Source organism: Oryzias latipes, chromosome 17 (assembly GCF_002234675.1).
Source record: "Oryzias latipes chromosome 17, ASM223467v1".
Lineage (NCBI taxonomy): Eukaryota > Metazoa > Chordata > Actinopteri > Beloniformes > Adrianichthyidae > Oryzias > Oryzias latipes.
Window position 1 is genome coordinate 13,731,374 of NC_019875.2, and position 20,580 is coordinate 13,751,953.

At 41.5% G+C, this 20,580-nt stretch overlaps 1 protein-coding gene across 5 annotated transcripts in view; it reads left to right on the forward strand.

Moving 5' to 3' along the window:
• The window catches only part of LOC101165344, a 36,133-nt gene extending 23,554 nt beyond the window's left edge, over positions 1-12,579 (forward strand). For 2 of the 5 annotated variants that reach the window (XM_023965367.1, XM_023965368.1), the window contains exons 32-43: positions 20-207; positions 289-381; positions 448-652; positions 735-922; positions 4,325-4,422; positions 5,038-5,222; positions 11,158-11,357; positions 11,441-11,609; positions 11,676-11,785; positions 11,899-12,024; positions 12,271-12,397; positions 12,497-12,579. In XM_023965367.1, the coding sequence (XP_023821135.1) occupies positions 20-207; positions 289-381; positions 448-652; positions 735-922; positions 4,325-4,422; positions 5,038-5,222; positions 11,158-11,357; positions 11,441-11,609; positions 11,676-11,785; positions 11,899-12,024; positions 12,271-12,397; positions 12,497-12,507 (1,700 nt within the window). In that variant the 3' untranslated portion in view covers positions 12,508-12,579. Of the gene's footprint in view, positions 1-19; positions 208-288; positions 382-447; positions 653-734; positions 923-4,324; positions 4,423-5,037; positions 5,223-11,157; positions 11,358-11,440; positions 11,610-11,675; positions 11,786-11,898; positions 12,025-12,270; positions 12,398-12,496 lie in introns of those variants that run through there. The other 3 variants (XM_023965369.1, XM_023965370.1, XM_023965371.1) reach the window with 3 other exon arrangements.
• Positions 12,580-20,580: the final 8,001 nt, after the last annotated feature.

Here is a 20,580-nt window from a genome sequence, read left to right on the forward strand (position 1 = left end):
GTGACTGCTTTTTGTGTAGGTCCAGGCCTCAGCGAGGATTTCACAGTATCCATGTGTGTGGAAGCCAGACGCAGTTTGATCATAAACGTCAAGAGAGGAGTTGACAGCAACAAATCGGAAACTCTGGGAGACTTGTTTTTGGGAGCAGCAAACAGGAAACTTATTCTTAGAATGACTGGTAGTTTGGACAGTTTAACTGCTGCAGAGGTAACTACAGAACACTGACAGCATCCTAGGCTTTAATTTGATCTTGCTTTCTTCAACAGTTTGCTTTTGTTTCTCTAACAGGAGCGTCTGCATTATTGGAGTGCACACATCCGCCATAAGCTCAGGGAGAAAATGAAGACATTACAGCATCTCTTCGCTGAATTAAAAAAACAGGTAGTAACCACATATTGAAGGCCCAGGAGCAATGCAGCTTCTAAAACTGTATAACCTTGTGTCCAGTTTAGAGACAGCGAGCTCCTGCAGGAGTTGAGCACTGCGCCCCTTCAGATTTCACAACACGCCACAGTTCTGCTGGAACAAGGAAGTGGGGATTTGTTGGCTACGTGGCACAGAAGCTCACTGCGCCACACCCTGACTGACACCTTGCCCCGCTTCATGAGTTTGCTGCAGCACTTCTTTTTGCTGGGAAAGCAGGAACTGAAAAGTTTGTATTCTGTCCATGTCTACTGACTTTTAAAAAATCCTGGTTTTCACTCTGCATGCTTGTGTTTACATCCCATCCTTAGGGCCGCTGGCAACTCTGGCAGGTGTGTACCACGACGTGAAGGGCCAGAGGTTGGAGGAAATGTGGAGTGAAGCAGTTCTGACTTGGATTGACAAACTGAAGGATCTTCAGGCAGTTCTGCGGGAAAACCACCAACTGAAAGTATTTTCACCCGCTGGAGTCGCCATGATCAAAGCTGTTTTTGATGTGGTAGGGAATTACCGCCATTCATTCATTTAAAGAGAACATATAATAGTAATTTAGCTGTTTAATCTTGGTCATACATTTAGAACAGCAACCATTTCTGCATCATTTCAGAAAGCTTGTAAAATAATTTAAAAACTGATCCAGTTTCCTCATTTGGGTTATCCCTCTTTTTAATGTAAGATCCTTTAGGTGGGGCTCTATCTGCTTTTAAATCCAGGTTATTTTTACATTTAACCAACCACATCAGAAAGTCTCAAATCATTAGTTGCCTTCTTAATGAATGTAGACCTGCAGTCCCCTTTTTTTCATTACAATGTATAAGTCGTCTGTTACAATGACAACACACAGAGGCTTCTTTTTTTCAGCAGACTCCTGGCAAGTAAAAACACTACACGTTTAAGAAGCAAATTCATGAAAAATCCAACTCCATAGAGAGGTTTCCTGAAAAAAGATCATGCAAAAAGTTCAACGGCTATATCTTTTTTGTTAAAAATGAACTTTATCCTGTTGATAAAAGCCTTTGAAGATGCAACTACGCGTTCTGTCTCTCACCACTCTTATTGGTGGTACAGCTGACATGTTTTAAATCACAGTGGGTTCATGTTAAACGGCTAACTGCTGCGTGATGAGCCATCTCTTCATGTCTCATAAAAATTTTAGATCCTCTTAGAAATGTGTCACAAAAAAGCAAAAAAAACAGGTCATTTAAGGGTGTCGGAGGAGAGCTGTTGCAAAATAATGCTCAGAAAGACAACAAACGCGAACATTTTTTGGCAACACATTTGACATTTTAGCAAACTGACCAGCTCAAAACAAAACACATTTTAATTTTGCATCTTGTTAATTGCAGGAGAACTGTTAGCAGAGTTTCTGCCATGAACCTGGATTTGAATTTGTATTTATATGAAAGCAATTTAGATGAATAATTTTTTATCTTAAGGGAGGATGACAAAAAAATGTCAAACTTTAAAAAACACTTAGCAAATCCAGAAAAAGGGCTTTTCGCAAGTCATTTTGCCAAGAAACTTTGATTTCCGCATGACAGAAATTTGAAATGACAAAGCAGCATCTACAAAAATGGCTCCAGAAAAGACCAAACTATGGAGTTTATGATCACCCTGATTGAAACATCAGACGTCCATAAATCTTGAACAAGTTATTCCTGAATTTCACTAAATGCTCATTAGTCCTAATTCCTACCATTCTGTGGTCATAGCTGAAATTTGGTCCATGTTGCACAAAAAATGAGTCCCCTTTGTACACGCTGAGGTTCCTGTGCTCAGATTTTGAAATTGCAAAGAAAATCTTCATCACACATATCTTAGAGATGCCACATGAATTTCAGGATCTTTCTTCTTTGAGGGAGTCTGTCATCTTGAAAAATAGCAATCTCGTTTCCCCAGATATATGCTTTAAATGAAGGTCAGAGAAGATTTAATAACTTGTCTATTTGAGCAATTTTCCCAATAAAACCTTGAACTTTTAAGAACTATGGACCTACTTGTGGCCTGTGAGAGGAAGAGAAAAAAAGCTGGAGTTGATTTTTCCACAGCCCGACTTCAAAAAGGAAAACAGAATTGGAAAAAGAAATCAACATTATTTAGAAGACATCTGTGTACAAGTTTCTCAAGGTTTAAGCTAGGCTGCACCTCCTATTATCAAGTTCTGTCAGGAAAATATTTCCTGTAGAGCAACTTTTATTCGGTTGTGTCCGAATTCCCACCTTAACCCCTAACTAATAAAAAATTATATAGTGCAACACTATGTAGTGACCTGAATTTTAAAAGCAATTCAGACACCATGCTCACTACTTTTTGAAAGATAGAAAGGTCATTTCTATATTGCATTTGAAACTTACTCCATGATTTCCTATTGCTACACTCTGCACCCATTCTTTTTAAAAAATAGGGATACGATGGTCTCAACGATATCTATTACAAGCTCAGAGGAAGAGGTACTGGATAGCTGTTGCAAGTGTAGTCCTGAGAAAAGGAATGTCTGTCTGTTGACTTTGTCTAAATCGCAGGTTTCAAACTTCAGCCACTATCGTAAATGTTTGCCAACTAACCTGTGAATCGAAGTGTGTGCATTTGTGACTCGGAGTGTGTGCAATTCTGAATTATGAGACTGTTCTGGCCTCATAAACCTGCCATTGACGCTCCTTATTGACTAAATGCATCGGATCCAGGTAATTAGCAGCAGATAAGGCAGAATTTTTAAGAATTAGCAGAATGACAGGACGTAACCCTTGTGCTATCCTAGGCACTTTAACATTGGGAGTTGGGTAATCTAGACCCACTAGACAGTGCTCTGAACCATTTTTCTTCAATGATTTGTGATCTTCACTGGTGTCCATGGATTACATGAAATCTTTCCACCTTTATCCACCTTTGTTATGGTAGGGAGAACACGTCAATGCAAGGGTGGGGTCATCTAAGATAGCACAAGGGTCTGGAGTCTGACACCCCTGGTTTAAATGTTCAGTTTACCAGCAGATGGCAGGCTTGACCCATGAACTGCTATTCTGTCTTGTGTTGGTATGGGACTACCTCAAACGTTTTGTAGTGAAGAGCAGGAGTGTGGTGAGCAGGTACAGTGTCATATTCAACTGTCTCGTCATCACAGCAATACATCATGAAATTGCACCATCGTCAGATTTGGATTTTTTTTTATGCTCTTGAGGAGTTTGAGACAAATAAAGGGACGTTTTTGAGCTTTGTTCTCACCATCAAATTGTAGTTGAGCAGAATGTGAACCGCAATGATTCATTTCATTTTTACAACAATGCCTTCATGGGTCCAAATTACTTTCCTTTTGACAAAGGAAGTGTAGAAAGGTCCAATACAAATTTTAAACACTCTGTAAATATAGAAACACTCACTTTGATCATAGGAGTGTCAAACAACAAGCTAAAGAGAAACCTGTCACGGGGGATCATTTTATAAATTAGTCTAAAGGACTTCCAAGCTTGTCGCTGGTAGAATGGATTGAAATGAATTCTAGCGTGGTACTGTGACAGGATGCAACCTTTGAAAAAGGTCCAGTTGTGAAATCTCCAAGCAACCTTCAATAACTTCGCCAAAAAAGTAGTGTGATGTGTAAACTAACAGAAAATTATGAGCTTTTATAGTGTTGTATTACAGACTGTAGTCAACATGTACTGAGCTACAAATGAATAAAAACATATTTGTAATACTTTACACAACTGTGTTACAGACAATATAAACCATTTTGTAATGTATTCCTTTTTCAGTGCACTGCTGCCAACACTGCTTCTAATTCTGCATGGAGAAAAACATTGTTTCCATGGTAACAAATGCAAATGTGATGGCAGACCAAGGATGAAATTGAGATAACATTTTCAGGTTTATTTGTTTGAGTAACTGTTTTTGTCTTGTCATTCAGGCTGGCCAACATACCTACAGTTGGATGGAAAACAGGCTTGCCACGGCTCTGTCTGGAGTCAGGAAACAACTTGCTTCTTTGTATAAATTTTCCCCCAGGTAGGACTTATGGTTGACAACGGAGAAAAGAGAGAAAAAAAACTTGATGTCATTTCTTTCATAAAAATGGCTTAAGCTTGTCAGAGCAGGGATATAGTCCTCATTTTTTCATAGTGAGAGTAGATAAATCCCAAAAGTTATTTTGTCTTTCTTTAAGTCTGAACTTCATTTTTCCCACATTTTTGGTGAGCTATTTCAGTGTTTCCCAACTATGGCTTCCAAGATACTGTTTCTCCCTGCTTTACCACACCTGAATTTATTGAGTGTCACCGTAAGGTTTCAACTAAAGTTGAGCCATGAATTGTGAGTTGGGAAATACTGAACAATTATTGGTATTTTTTTCTATTTTAATTTTTTTAACACAGCAAAACCCTTCTTTTTAAAAAGTTTAGGAATCTTCTAAAAATTTGCTACTTCGTTCGATTCATTAGTGTGTTATTCACAGACAACCTTGTATGACGTATGTGTATTGATTTAAGTTGCCTGAGCCTTTACAGCCAGCATACAACTTTTCTCAGCAGAGCCAAATAAGAGCATAAGCAGCCCCTTTCAACAATGTGTCCTGAAACTTTATTAACCAAAAAGCAAAGTCAGTGTCCTATGAATCTTTTGCAGCGAGTGTGCAGTGACTGTTTCTGTGCCGCTCCCACATCTTGCCTTATCCAAGTTGTCTGAGCCAGGGCTAATAAGGATTCTTCTAGAAGAGTGGCTCCTGAGGCCTCTGCAGGCCTTCTCCTCTATGAGACCCACCGCGGAACTTTATCGCCTCAAAAGAAAAATTATGGATAGCCCTTTCATACGTAAGTTTGATTATGGCAGCTGTTTTTTTTAAAGTGTTTTTACAAAATGTGATATAATTAATCTCTAGCTCATAGTGCTTTGACCCTTTAACACTAGCACTGTTACCGCCGACAGGAAATAACACACACTCTTTGAACAACCGTAACTCTTCAGCACAATTAACGTAATTCCAATGATTCTGAAGCTGAAAAGGCAGCTTTGTGCCGATACACAACACTTTAAGGCACTTAGCTGCTTTTCTCAGTGTCAGAATCAGTAGCTTTACGTTAGTTGAAGAAACATGTTACTAAAAGTTTTGCTCAGCGCAAAGCTGCTTTTTTCAGCTTCAGCATCAGCTAGAAAGACGTTAATTGCGTAAAAGGTCAAAGAGTTTTGGTAATTCAAAGAATGTCAACACGCGTGCTATGGCTCCTTCATTAAAGGGTTAAACTTTTTTTTTTTGTTTGCAATTTTACGATAACCTAATGCAGCAAAGCAAATTAAAAAAAAAAGTGTTTCACCTGTTGTTATTTTAAAAGCATTAGTCACAACTGCTCACACAGCTAGGTCTGCGGAAGAAAAATTAGCAAACCTGCACTGGGCACGTGAGTGGCTTGCACAAAATATCAAGGTCATAGACTGCTTGGTGAGCCCATAGAACAAAAATGTTTATGCACATTTTTTCTACATGCATGCTGCGAGCGACAGGTCATAGCAAACACATATATAACATGTAAAGGTAAAGTAAGGGTGAAGTAGGTGAGAAGAAGGGTTGTCGCACAAATTTATGCTTTTTTTAACCCCTCTCCTACTCCCCCCTCCAAATCCTGCGGACTGCACAAATGCTATTTATGGGATAAGTACATGCTCCTTGGATGCCTTATAAAGATTTGCCCATTTTTTGACAGCAGACAAACTGTATCTAGCCGTAAGAGCAAATGTGACTTATGCTTTACTAACAACAAGTGTGGTGTAGGGGCACTGTACGATAGTGTCACCTGTATGTCCTGAGTGCATGCTACTTATATTAGCCTTACCAATACCTGATGATATATTTACAAAATGCATGACAATGGTATGTTCCATTTTCAATGAGCCATAAGAAAACTGCAAAAGTGCTTTCCATAAGATGTAATATCCCCTCTCTATGACCCTCCACGGGACCGAAAAAAACCCAAAAACATTAGCACTTGTACGGGTAGATTCCCCATGTGGGTCCATGTGACTATACCATGAGGCAAATTCTGACAAGCTAGCTCAATGGCAAGAACAAGTTCCGAACAATAAACAGCTATGCACTGCCAGTTATTAGATACCCTGTGGGAGCACCTTAGACATTTAGGGCCCCTTGGTGGGGAGGGTGAGGGGACGTCACTGTGAGTAATCAGGAGATGTCCCCTTAGTGCCCTACCCGCCAATTTTAACCGCACCCCCCTTAGTACACACACCTCTCCCCCCTCAATATATACATCCCAACATAAACACACACACATGCACACACACACTCTCTCAAACACACATACACGCACACACATTTTGCAAGGAAGGTGGGACCTAGGACCATCTGTCCCCTGCCTCTTCCCTGGTGGGGGGTACGGGCCCCTTTGCAACGGCGGCTGTGTCCCCGGGGTGCCGGCTTCCTGGGCCCGGCGGTGCTCTCTCCGCGCGGTGGGGGGGTTCACATTACATCTGAGCCGGGGGTGTTCGTGTCCCTGGGGGGTGGGTTCTGGTCCTTGCTCCTGAGTGCTGGGCCCCGCCAAATTTCCAACTGTGGCCGAGCCTGGTCGGGCCATATTTACAACACCCCTTGTGGGCCCTCTTTTTTCCCCGGGGTTCCCCCCTCCTGGGCGGGGGCGGCGGGCCCCTGCCTCGCTCCTCCCTGGACCAACCGTCGGCCGGGCGGATGGCTGCCTGGAGTGCGGAGTGGGTCTCCCTTGGGGGGTCCTGGCTCGTACCTGGGGTTGGGGCGGGGGGATGCCCGGAACTCCTGGGTGGTGGTGGGGTGCTCGTCTGGGGCTGTGGGCGTCCCTCTCCGGTGGGGCCCTGCGTTGGGTTCTCCCGGCGCGGCGGGGGGGCTGCTCTCCTGGTTGGGCTGGGGCGGCGCCCCCTTTCCCTCCGTGCCTCCCTGCTCTCTGGCTCTGGGGGCCTTGCGGCGGCCCTGCGTTGGGTTCTCCCGGCGCGGCGGGGGGGCTGCTCTCCTGGTTGGGCTGGGGCGGCGCCCCCTTTCCCTCCGTGCCTCCCTGCTCTCTGGCTCTGGGGGCCTTGCGGCGGCCCTGCTGGCCCCGGCCTGGGTGGCGGGCTTGGTCGCCCGGGCGGCGGTTGTTCCCTGCCGGTTCCCGTGTGGCGTTGGGGGGATTCCGGCTGCCGCTGCTGGTGCGGTGGGGGTCTTGGGGTGGGGATGGCTGGGCACTCTCCCTCCTTCTTTTCACGTTCCACCATCCATTTTAGAAGAACATAAACACTCACCTGAGCACAGGTGTTAGCTCAACAGACTGAATGACTGAAATATTTCACACTAGTTGGTTTTAAGGCATAAGTATGCGTGTGAACACTATCTGTTTTGTGTACATGTCGACAGGTGGACATTTTTGCAACTAACAGGTGTGTTTATAACATTTGAGTGTGTGTGTGGACAGGCTCCGCCCTTTTTTTTTTTTTTTTTTTTTTTTTTTTTTTTTTTTTTTTTTTTTACATTTAAACCTTACCATAATGATTAACAACCAGTAAACTTGTTGCTTTATGCTGCTTCATGGTCTTATCCCCCTTCCCCTCCTATTATCACCCCCTACCCCCCCTCTCTCTAACGTCCCTCTCTCTTCTTCCCCTCTTTCCTTTTCCGTCCGGTCCAACACCAAAGATTTTCAGACATGTTTGAAATTAATAAAGTTTGGCCTCAATTACAAAAGGGGTTTATTCAGACATACCTTTGGTTTGTCTGAAGATTAATAACCCCTCTTGTTAAAGTAAAATATGTCCAACCCAAGAGGCCCTCAGCTCTCATCTGACTGCCCAGCTGTTGGACAGGACAAGTTAAAAAAAAAAAAAAAAAAAAAAAAGATACCCTGTGGGAATAATAAGGTTGCCAAAAGAAGGGATACAGACCCAGATGTTAAGTATCCATTTAAAGGAAAACTGTGTTTTTGGTGTTTTTAACATGTTCTTGTGGCATTTTTCTCACGGAGGACATATATTAATAAAATTGAGCTTAAAATCGCAGTTCTAACTACTGATGACTATATGTCACTTTTTTTTAATAGTTTTGCCAGGGGGCAATTTACATTCAGGAACAACTCATTTGTGATTTTTTTGAAAACATAAATTGGCTCATCTTATTGTTATTCTCCTTAACTTAGTTATTTTTTTCCTATTTGTATCGAAACATTATTAGTTTTTTCTATTTTTTTTTTTTTTTTGTTTGGCCCCTGCTACTTATATTCTGGAAAATAAAGTATTTCTTTATTCAATTTATTGTATATCAGGAGCAGATGGAAAAATATTCTTTGAAAAAGCTTGTAGCTGTTACATCAAATCTACATTTGGCAGGCCACAGGCTCCTTGCCCCGCTCCACTCTGATGCATCCACTTGTAGATGACTAGCTCCAATGCCTTTGTTTTCCTCGTCCAAGCTGGCATCTGGCTTAAAACTGTACAGCTGGATAGCTCCAATATTGCCTACCATTTTGTTGCACCGGAAATGTAAGCTTGTGGGCGTGAGGGGCTGTAACCAGAGGGAGAGTGTGGTAAACGAAGAGATGATAGATCGTGTTGGCACGCTAACACTGCAGCAACGCTCCCCTCCACAAATCATTGGCTCATTTCTAATGAACTGCTGCCGCTCTACAGAAACTACTGTATGTCCTAGAAAACAACACACGTTTTTTTTTTTTTTTTTTTTAATTTTGTCCACAGATTACATAATAACAAATAAGAGACCACTGGGAACGTTTTTGCAATAGATCAAAAGATGATTGGAGTGGGACTTTAAGACACAAAAGCTCCTCACCATACATTGGGGGTCAAGCCCCTTGAGACTGTATGCTAGCCTTAAGAAAGGAGAAAGAGGACAGGTGAGCCTGGGAGTCACTATCCAGGATGAAACATCCAAGATTCACAAATGCATCAAGCTCAAGGCCCGAACTTACAGTGTGCTCAGTGAATGCCTCAGACAATTTACAGCAGAGGATGCAGTGCTGATTCAAGTCCCTGCATTATGTACCACTGGATCCTAACTGAAGTGGCAGGCTTTAAATTGTCCTACCAATGGCTATAAAGGGCTGGCCCAAAGCATCCCACAGCGATGGCAACATCAGGAAGAACGTGAAACACATGGAGAAACACCAGAGACTCAGGGAAAAACTAGAGAAAACTTGGAAGGTGAAGCTGACAGTGGTGCCTGGGGATTTAAGCACGAGGGGCAGTAACCCCTTTACTGGAGGAGTGGCTACAGCAGATCCCTGGAAAAACCTCAGACATCTCACTCCAGACCTAAGAACAGTTAAGACCCACAAGCTCCCTGGCCTCTGATAGTAGACTCGAGCTTGAGTGAGAAACCACCCGAAAAGAGAGAAAACAGAATATTTTTTGTTATAAACTGTAATAATAATATTTTTTTTATAATACACACACCCGCGCACACTCTCAAACTGTCAATCAGCTATATTTTTGGCTCTCTGGTGTCTTTTATAATGAACTCCAGCCTGACCAACTCCAGTTGACTGAAATCTGTTTGCTGACAAAAGATCAGGGTACAAGATATAATCACACACAAATTCCAATTTTTGCTTTTCACAGAGTCTGATGATATAAACCATGATTCTCACATTTAATGAGTCTATGCAGACCTTTGACTTTTAATGAAGCTGGAAACCATTACAGCTCAGAGTAGTGTGGTTTTTAATCTATCCTTTATCTTTACTGATGGGGAAATAGCTTGGCTGTTCATTTTCAGGAAAATTGCTTCAAATGAAAAATGTCACCAAAAAAAAAACTTTCAGTTTTCCATTTTTCCCAGAAATCAATAATTTAAAAAGTACAGATACGGAGGAGTTCAACTGAGCAAATAAATAAATGTAAAAAAGGTAAGATTGTGTAAAAGACTCAAAATGACTAGGATACAGGTTTAAAGGTTCCAACATCGGTCTTACTTAAGCACACCTCTGATATGGAGTTAAGCTTGATCTACTCTGTAAGAGGAAACTAATGGGATTTCTAAACCACAAGGGGGACAAAGACTGGTAAAGGTAAAAAATGACAGGTTAAAACTAAAGTCTAGACTGCAGAAAGCAAACACCCCGTAGTAAAGTTTGTTCTATTAGTCTCCTTTAAAAAAATGTAGCTCCTTTCTGTGGTCTTTTACTTTTTTAAATGGGTCAAAAAAGAAGGAAATGGCAGATATTTACAGAGTTGGGAAAATTGCACATTCAACTTAAGACTACAAACAAGGTCAAGCATCTTTGGATGGATTCTGACAAGACAATTGTGTCTTTTGGCCCAGCCTTCCTATTCGCCTGTATCCCCATCACTGCAGTGAGTAAATGACTGGGTTTAAGAGGACAAATTTGGCTTAGAACCACATTTACCAGCTGGTGGAAGCATGCCTTCATCCATCCATTTTCTTAACCTACTGTATCCCTTTCAAGGTCACAGGGTTGCTGGAGCGCATCCCAGCTAATGTTGGGCGAAGGTGTGGTATACCCTCGACAGGTCGCCATTCTGTTGCAGGGCAGAATTATGCCTTAATATCACAAATTTTGCCACTATGTCTACCTGGCAGTGGTTCTTCGTTGGTTTTAATTGCACATTAAATATGTTGCGTCTCTTGGTTGTAGGGCACTATGACATCACTGCCAACGCATCACATCATATTTAGCAGCACACGTTTATATTCAGACAGTTACTTTCTTCTAATTCCATCTTGCTGTTTTTTTTTTCTTTTCTTTTTTTTCCAATCAAAAGACCAAGCTCTGCTGGTGTCAAACAAGTTTGTGGTGACTTTTGATGGTCATGTGTTTGAGCTACCTGGCTCGTGTCCGCTGCTCCTCGCCCAGGATGCCAGTATCCATCCGTCATTCACACTGCTGCTCAGTGCAGATCCACAGAGTCTCCTCCTGGTACACATGAACAACCACACCATCCACATTCACCGCAACGGCCAAGTATGTGTGTTACTTTGGATGTGAACAAAATAATCAACATGTTTGTGGAGATCCAGGAAAAAGATCAATTGTTTGTGATGCAGGTGAAGGTGGACTGCAGTAAAACCGTGACACACAGCTTCTTCAGTGATGATGGACTGACTGTAATGAGAAGCTCAAACACTTTACAGGTGTCCAGTCAGAACGGAGCATCAGTTTCCTGTGATGTGGTCCTTGAAGTGTGCAGCTTCAATCTGGACGGATGGTTACACGGTACGAGAGAGTTCACATGAAAGTTTAGGGAGCATGATCTCAATTCAGTTACTTTTGTTTGCACAGGTGCATCCACTGGTTTGTTTGGGACCAACGATAATGAAGCAGGCAATGATTTTCCTTTGCATAACCGATCACAAGCTAAATCAATGGAGGACTTTTTCCACAGTTGGGAGGTAGGATGTAGATACAATTTGAAGAAGATCTTAAATAAAACTGTAAACCATTTATCTAAGAATTTGTTTCTTTGGGGACGACCAGACCTGACTTAACCCAATTATCTGTTTAGTTGAGACCAAAATGTAGTAAAGCTCCAACGATCCCGGCTAAGATTTCTTCAGTGGCGATGAGCCCAGTGAGCTGTGACTCTTTGTTCTTTTCTCCATCTTCACCACTGAGTGCCTGTTTTAGAGTGGTAAGTGCAAAAACACAGATGCCATCCATCAACAGATTATGTTCCTTTCAGCACTTAGAAAGTCAAAAGTGATGTGACTACCTGTTGAGATAAACCTGAGTGAAATATATTTGTTGGTTTAAAAAAATCTAGTCTGGCATCTTGGGTAACCTTAACCTCTGCAATGTGGAAAATGATTTAAATGACACAATTGTCAATGTTTGACCAACGTAAAACAGAAAACAAACCGATTTTGTTTGTGTTAAGGTGAATCCTGGCCAGTTCTTGTTGGTGTGTGAGTCTGGGTCTTTCGAAGCCCCCTGCAGATTAGCATCTGCTTTTGTTCATCTCTGCAAGCGTAACTACATACCACTGGAGGTCCCGTTCCAGTGCTGTAAGTTAGACAAGTCCAGAAAATGTATTTTGTTTTAGTATTGTCACTATTGTCATGATAAGTTTTATTCTTGACCATGTTCTCTTTTTTTTTTTGCAGTGAAAACATAAAAGAAGAACAAACCAATGACAAGCAACAAACTAAACAAACGCTTAATAAAATATACCACGATACCATGTAAATCTTATTGTTACAGCTTTCTTAGTAGAAATTCCTGTTAAACTCGGCTTTCACGGTGTTGTTCTCAGCAAACTTTTGTCCACTGAACTTGGTTTAAAAGAGAAAAAAATATGCTCCCAATAGTATTAAAATGCTATTGCTATGCTATTTCTAATATCTCTATATTGCTGTTTTCGTACACAAAATTGCACCTTCTTATGGAGTGTTGTATTTTTCTGGGTTGTGAAACACCAGATTTTGCTTTTGCACTGCTCAATTTTCATAATATCGAGCAAACTTCCTATTAATCCATTATTAGAGTTCGAATGAGCAGGTTTAAAAAATATGGAAATGTGCGTGAACGGTTGGAAACCCTGGTACCACTTAAAAGGGATGTGAATGTGAACAGAAGTGGCTGTAAATGATGCTGCTTCAAGTCAGAGTCACTGAACCAGTCACTGGTCCCACTGGTCAAACCAGGTGTCCACATAGCCTCCCATTGCTGATTCACCATCAAATTACAAGATGTGACACAAAGTGTTACAACTATTGAGATGCAATCCTTTTAGCTCATAATAGTACACACTGAAATGCTCAACCCCCTTTGGCACAACATGCCAAGCCAACCCCATAGACACAGGCTGATCTATTGACCGGATTATAAGAAAGCAGTGACTCAGTTAGTGGTGCTAAAAAAAAATCTGCTGCCATTGTCTTTTGCAAATTGGGCTGCTGAAGAACACCAGGACAAAGCTTGTGGATATGGAGAAGTGTGAAGCAAGCCAAAAGATTCTTAAAACTCTCAGTTTACATTATCATAGAGCCACTAGAGGGAACTATGGCACAACAATCTAGAGAGTCAACAGGACATGAATCTGCTGATAAGACTCGATAGAGGATGATGAACAGACTGAAAAAAATGAGTTTCCTGACATGCTTAACCATACTAGCCTGATTGGAAACACATTGTGCTCTGAGGATGGACTAATGACATTTGGTCACAGATCAAAATTCTTACCTCATTGATCTTAAGGCACTTGCTGCACTCCAGATCATGGTATCTAGAGAATATTGATGCATGCAAGGGCTAAAGTGTAACACAATTAATCACAAATGTTCACATGATGGGGGAATTGTGTACTGCCAGCAAAACAAAAACTTCCTCACACAAAGAGCTGGACACACTGTGGGAGATTCTTTTCCTCCTGACTGACTATTTTTCCAAATCCAGAGGTGATCACACCTGACAAGGATGTTGGAACTGTGGTGGCACACCTTGAATTAGTTTTTGCTAAGCACAGGACAGCAGAAGACGTCATTGCTGCTAAGGTGCCTTTCCCAAGAACATCGATGAAGAGGTTTGCTTCAAGGCTGGGATCACACACTCCAGCCCAGCATTTTTTCTCAAGTCAAAGGGATGGGAAAGAGAACCATTCAAACAGTCAAAAAAAATAGAGGTGATTGCGTTTTGCACAGCACTTTCGTAAACCTAACCCTCAACAATGAGGATTAGACTGATTGGAGGATTTTAGCTGCAGTTTAACACTTCTAGTACAAATCAGGGAAAAAGAAATGTGCTTACTCAGCTGCATGACATCTAGTGGAACGTTCCAAACATCCAAGGCAAATGTACATGACTTTGCAGGCACTACTTTGTTACTGATTGCTAATACGGGTTTATGATCAACACTTTAAGAAAAGTGATAGGATTTCATTCTTACCTATACAGATTCATTGGACACGATCAGCTATTAATTGACCAAATGTATTCCAGAAACACTCTTTTCAAATGCTTCTTTATACTAAATTAATATAACAAAATAAAATTCAATAACCTGCAATGAATCAGACCTGGAAATTGCATGGCTATTAGGGTAGATATCCTTTTAGCTTGAAACAATAAACTGTATTGGATTGACAAAGCAGAGCTGAGTTCAGCCAGAGTTTGAGACAAACACAGTTTTGAAGCTGGGTGACACCAGGGAGCAGCTCTATCACATCTCTGCATTTCAGCATCCCTCCATTTTCTTTCATTATCTGTTACCATGGAAACAGAGTACATTAGCTTCTTGTTCCTTTTTCATCTGCCATTCTTTTCAAATGAAATTTACATTTCAGGGTTATTTCACACAGAAGCACCTCAAATTTTTAGGGAAAATATAATTGTTGACGTCATTTGTTCTTGCAAAAAGACTTTTTAGTAACAGATGGAGCTTAAAGTTATAGAAATTGTTTTCTCGGCCTTTGTAAATGGGGAAATAATCCAAAGCTGAGTTAATCATTCACGCAACATAAAGAGCTTTGGATTTTGCTTCAACATGGGAGACAACTGGAGGACATCAATTCCATCTCCATGCTACATAAATGAATGAAAAGGGCTTCACAGTGAAAATCAACCAATTAACACTTATGCTGTCCTATGTCACGGTGAGGGGGGCTCGAGAGCCAGTAGGACTCAGACGCAGAGACGGGAGGCCAACGGGTTCAGGACCAAAGGGTTATAATAACAAAAAGCGCTGCAGAGCAGGATGACAAAACTAAAACAAAAACTTACTGTGGCGTGGCGAGGAACATGGAACGAGGACACTAAGACAAGATGACGTAAACTAAACACCGTGACAAAAGCTAATGGAGCAGCACAAGAGGAAGGCAGAGACAAGACTTATATACAGACAGGGCAGACAAGACACAGGTGAACACGATCAGGGCAGATGGGGACCAAAGGAAGTACAACTCAAGACATGACAAGACAGGAACCCTTTCAAAATAAAACATGAAACAGAACCAAACAAGACAGAACAAGAACTAAAACAAAAACCAAGACAAAACAAACTCAAACCATGACATCCTAGGCACTTTAACATTGGGAGTTGGGTCATCTAGACCAGTGTTTTTCAACCTTTTTTGAGCCACGGCACACTTTAACCTTGACAAAAATCCCGCGGCACACCAGCATCCCAAAAAAAAAAAAAAAAAAGCAGAAACTCATAGTCTGTTTTGATCTACAGCCCCCCCCCCCGGCAATCTGACGTGCATTTTTTGTGATAATTGTGGCAGAAAAAGCAGGAAGTTGCAGATGTTTTTCTAAAAGATGTAATAAAAGTTAAGTTACATACAAACTGTATGTTCGTTGTGTTTTCAAGACGCTGTCCCTTTAAGCCAATGCATCATGGGAGATGTAGTGTGAAAACTGCGAGAAAACGGCAGAAAGACTCGCGTCTCTGAGCTTCATGGTTTTGTTCACTTGTTCCAGTCTGATACCAGATTCTGTGGAAAGTTACACCGCTAAAGACGAGCTTTAGCTGGTGTTTTTGTCGGAACTGACTGAGTTATGAGCTAAATTGGAACAAGGAAGTGGAGACTTTAACCACTTCTGATTGGTCAGACTGATGACATGTGATTAAGCCTTCAAGAAGGATTGGTGGAGTCGTGGAGACAGTAAAAGCTGCGGGACTTTTCCTTACACGGTTATAGCTGCAGCTATTTCACGTTACCGTCATTCTTATCAAAATGTCTTTAATAGAATCAAATAAACACAACGAAAAAAGTATTTTATGATCGTTTATATTCCTAACTACTCAGTGTTTTATCAGGACCTGTTTGGATGAACAAAGAGCTGATTTCCTGGAGATGGTTAATGTTTTTAGATCAGTTAATGAGGGCAATTTTCCACGGCACACTTGACCATCTCCCACGGCACACTAGTGTGCCGCGGCACACTGGTTGAAAAACACTGATCTAGACCCACTAGACAGTGTGCTGAACCTTTTTTCTTCAATGATTTGTGATCTTCACTGGTGTCCATGGATTACATGAAATCTTTCCACCTCTATCCACCTTTGTCATGGTAGGGACACGTCAATGCAAGGGTGGGGTCATCTAAGATAGCACAAGGGTTAAAGTGGATAAGATGAGCCGGGTAATCCCAACAGTAGTGTCCAAATTGTCCTTGTCTGACTATAGAACCAATCTGCACTTCAAAACAATCCATTTCAGTTGACATATGCAGAAGACAGTGTCAATTGTGTTTACTAACAGTGTTTTCTGGAAGATACTCCTGCACCCATTCACTTTGACACAATCATTCAGTAGAGTACCACAGTGTAGTCTAAAGGCTCAAAGATTACAACCATCGAGTTAAGTTCTGAAAGACGTCTTTGTCCACTGGATGGAAAAATTTACCCAGACTTTCCAAATTGTTGATGATATTTGCAAAAATAGTTCAGTTTGTGATCACAAGCTGTTCTCCCATCCTAATATTTAAATTATTTTTAGGTCATTGTTTTGCTGTTGTGTGTCCTTTTTCTTGACAATTTTAAGAACTTTAGTAGACTGCACCATTGAAAAAAAAAGTTCAATTAGCAGTTAGTACATACGATTTTGTAGCTCATTCATTTTTCATGTTTCGCATTTTTTGTTGGATAAAATATTGGTCATAAAATAATTAGTCCAGTGTTCTCTCATTTTATCCCTATCTTGTCTAACTTTATCTAATCCAAAGCCTAAACGTTGTTTTCATGAATCATGTATTCCTGCCGTGTTTCATTCATCCCGGGCTCTAACTTATGACTTTGTAGGGACTGTGGGGGCCAAATATGGCCCGCCATGTCATCCAAACCGGAAAACTCCAAAACCTGTTTTACTCATAATTATTTATCGCCCCCCCGGCCCATATCCAGAATTTTTAACTGAGTTTTCCGACTTCCTATCGACTATTGTCTTACATTCTGATCAAATTATAATATTAGGGGATTTTAATATTCATGTTGATGACCCCAGTGACTGTCTAGGAAATGCTTTTGCAGCTTTATTAGATGATGTTGGTTTCACCCAAAGTGTGAATGAACCCACTCACTGTCATAAGCACACCCTGGATCTTGTTCTAACCCATGGTATAGAGATCAGCCAGCTGAGTGTCCTTTCTCATAACCCCATCATTTCTGATCACTTTCTGATTACCTTCCAGCTTACACTGGAACATCCTTCTGCACCAGTGAATAAGAAACAGCTTAGAAGAACCTTAACTGACCGTTCTGTGTCTGAGTTTAAACATACAGTTCAGCCAGTACTTAGTGATATTCTGAGAAAATACTCTGAGACCAGCTCCCATAGTATCAGTCCTAATATAAATGACCACTTTGTTAATGATGCCTTACAAGCCCTCAGGAGTACACTCCATGTTGTTGCCCCCTTGAAACCTAAGTTCGTCAGACAAAACCGAGTAGCACCGTGGTTTAACGCTGAAACTCGTTCTCTTAAACAAGAAACCCGTAAGTTGGAAAGAGAATGGCGCCGCTCCGGTTCAGAGCAGTCTCTGGATACCTGGAAACATAGCCTATTAAATTATAAAAAAAAAGCTCTGCGTAGAGCTAGAAGCCAGTACTATTCAACCTTAATATCAGAGAATGGAAATAATCCAAGATTTCTTTTTAGCACTATAGCTAAATTAACTCGCAGTCAGAGCTCAGTAGAACCACATGTTCCTGTTTCTCTCAGCTCTGATGATTTTCTTACATTTTTCGACAGTAAAATCTCAAATATTAGACATAAGTTAAATCAAGTTATTCCTACTATCAGCCCAGAACAGGCTGAAGCGGTAGAAATGGAGGCATCCATAGAAACCTCTGTAACATTGGACTGCTTCACTGCTGTGGATCAAGCGGAAATAACATCAATTATTACGTCCTCCAAATCCTCAACGTGTCTGTTAGACCCAATTCCCACTAGACTTTTTAAAGAAACTTTTCCCCTAATTAATGATCCCATATTAACAATGATAAATGCCTCTCTGGAAACGGGTTACGTGCCACAGTCTTTTAAATATGCAGTTGTTAAACCTCTTCTGAAAAAGCCCAGTTTGGATCCTAGCATCTTGGCCAACTATAGACCGATATCAAACCTGCCCTTTATTTCTAAAATCCTAGAAAGAGTTGTAGTTAAGCAGCTTTACTGCCACCTACAGGACAACAGCCACTTTGAAGACTTTCAGTCAGGGTTTAGACCTCACCACAGTACGGAAACTGCACTAGTTAGAGTCTCTAATGACTTGTTATTGGCCTCAGAAAAGGGACTACTTTCTATTCTGGTCCTGTTGGACCTCAGTGCAGCCTTTGATACTATCGACCACAGTATTTTACTCCATAGACTAGAGCAGGACATAGGGATCAGAGGATCTGCTCTCCAGTGGTTTAAATCCTATCTGTCCGATAGGTATCAGTTCGTTAATGTAAATGGCCATTCCTCTCAGTGCACTCGAGTCAACTATGGAGTCCCACAGGGCTCAGTCTTGGGACCGATCCTGTTTACGCTTTATATGCTACCCCTAGGAAACATAATCAGGAAACACAGCATTAATTTTTATTGTTATGCCGACGATACGCAGTTGTATTTATCCATGAAGCCTGACCAGAATGACCAGATAGAGAAACTGAACGCCTGCATCAGTGACATCAAGACCTGGAAGACAATTAATTACCTCCTCTTGAACCCAGAAAAAACTGAGGTCATTATACTTGGTCCTAAAAACCTCAGAGATTCTCTGTCTGCTCAGATAGTCTCCCTGGATGGCATAAGTATAGCCCTCAATTCCACAGTTAGAAACCTTGGGGTTTTACTTGACCAGGATTTATCATTTAAGGCTCACATATCTCAGGCGTGCAGAACTGCCTTTTTTCACCTGCGGAATATTGCTAAGATCAGAAATATACTTTCTAAGAGTGATGCTGAAAAACTCATCCATGCATTTGTTACGTCGAGGCTGGATTACTGTAACTCCTTGTTAGCAGCGTGTCCTAAGAGTTCCTTAAGAAGTCTCCAGCTTGTTCAGAACGCAGCAGCTAGATTGTTAGCAGGAACTAGCAGAAGAGATCACATCACTCCTGTGTTAGTTTCGCTCCATTGGCTCCCAGTTGATTCCAGAATCAAGTTCAAGATCCTCCTGTTAACCTTTAAGGCCTTACATGGAATGGCCCCGTCCTATATTAAGGACCTCATAGTCCCTTACCATCCAATGAGAACACTTCGCTCGCAAAATGCAGGACTGCTTGTGGTTCCTAGAATTAGTTAAAGTACGGTTGGAGGTAGAGCGTTTAGCCACCAAGCCCCTGTCTTATGGAATAAACTCCCAGCTCATGTAAGAGAGGCCGACACAGTTTCTACATTCAAAGCTAGACTGAAAACATTCCTCTTTGGACAGGCTTATTGTCAGACTAGTTAGTATTCAGAGATTATTTAACTTAATGTTAATTTGTTTAAATTAAACTTAATAACTATTTCTTTTAAAAGGCTGCTAGAAGTTGAAGCTGGGGTAACTATGGTGCACTGGGGTTCTGTCCTCTTTCCTTTTTTTACTTCTACCCTTCCTCTCCTCTATTCTTGATCATTATTCATCATTTAGTTTTCCATGCCGCTGTTTGGTGCAGTGCGATTCATGTATTGTCCCTCTTTTCCTCTCCCCTCCTGGGGAGTGGGAGTGCTTCCAGACTCCTGTTGGCTCATCCGTGCTCCAGTTCCTGACCGTTTACCTCGCCTTTGCTCCTGCTCCTACACCTGGCTGTGGATCCTGCCTCTGGCTCATCTCTGGCTCGTCTCTGCTCTGTACCTGACCGAGTACCTCGCCTCTGCTCCTGCTCCTGTCTGCTCCTGCTCCTACACCTGGCTGTGGTTCCTGTCTCCGGCTCGACTCGCGCCTTTGACTGTCCCCACAACCACGACTGGATGAAGCTCGTCTGCTGGACTTTTATATATGTAGTTGTAGATTTAGATAAGTTAATTCTTCTCTAAGATTTCTGGTAAATCGCCTGTCCGTCCTGGGGGAGGATCCCTCCTTCATGTGGGCACCCCTGAGGTTTCTTCGTTTTTTCCGGAATCCGTTTTTTTTGGGAGTTTTTCCTTACCGCGAAGGGGGGTCTAAGGGCAGGGATGCCAGTATAGCTTAGTCAGTTTGTTAGTTCATTTTAGTATTTTTCTATTGAACTCTTTGTATTCGTGATCCTTTTGATTTCATGTTTTACTTCGAAGCCCAT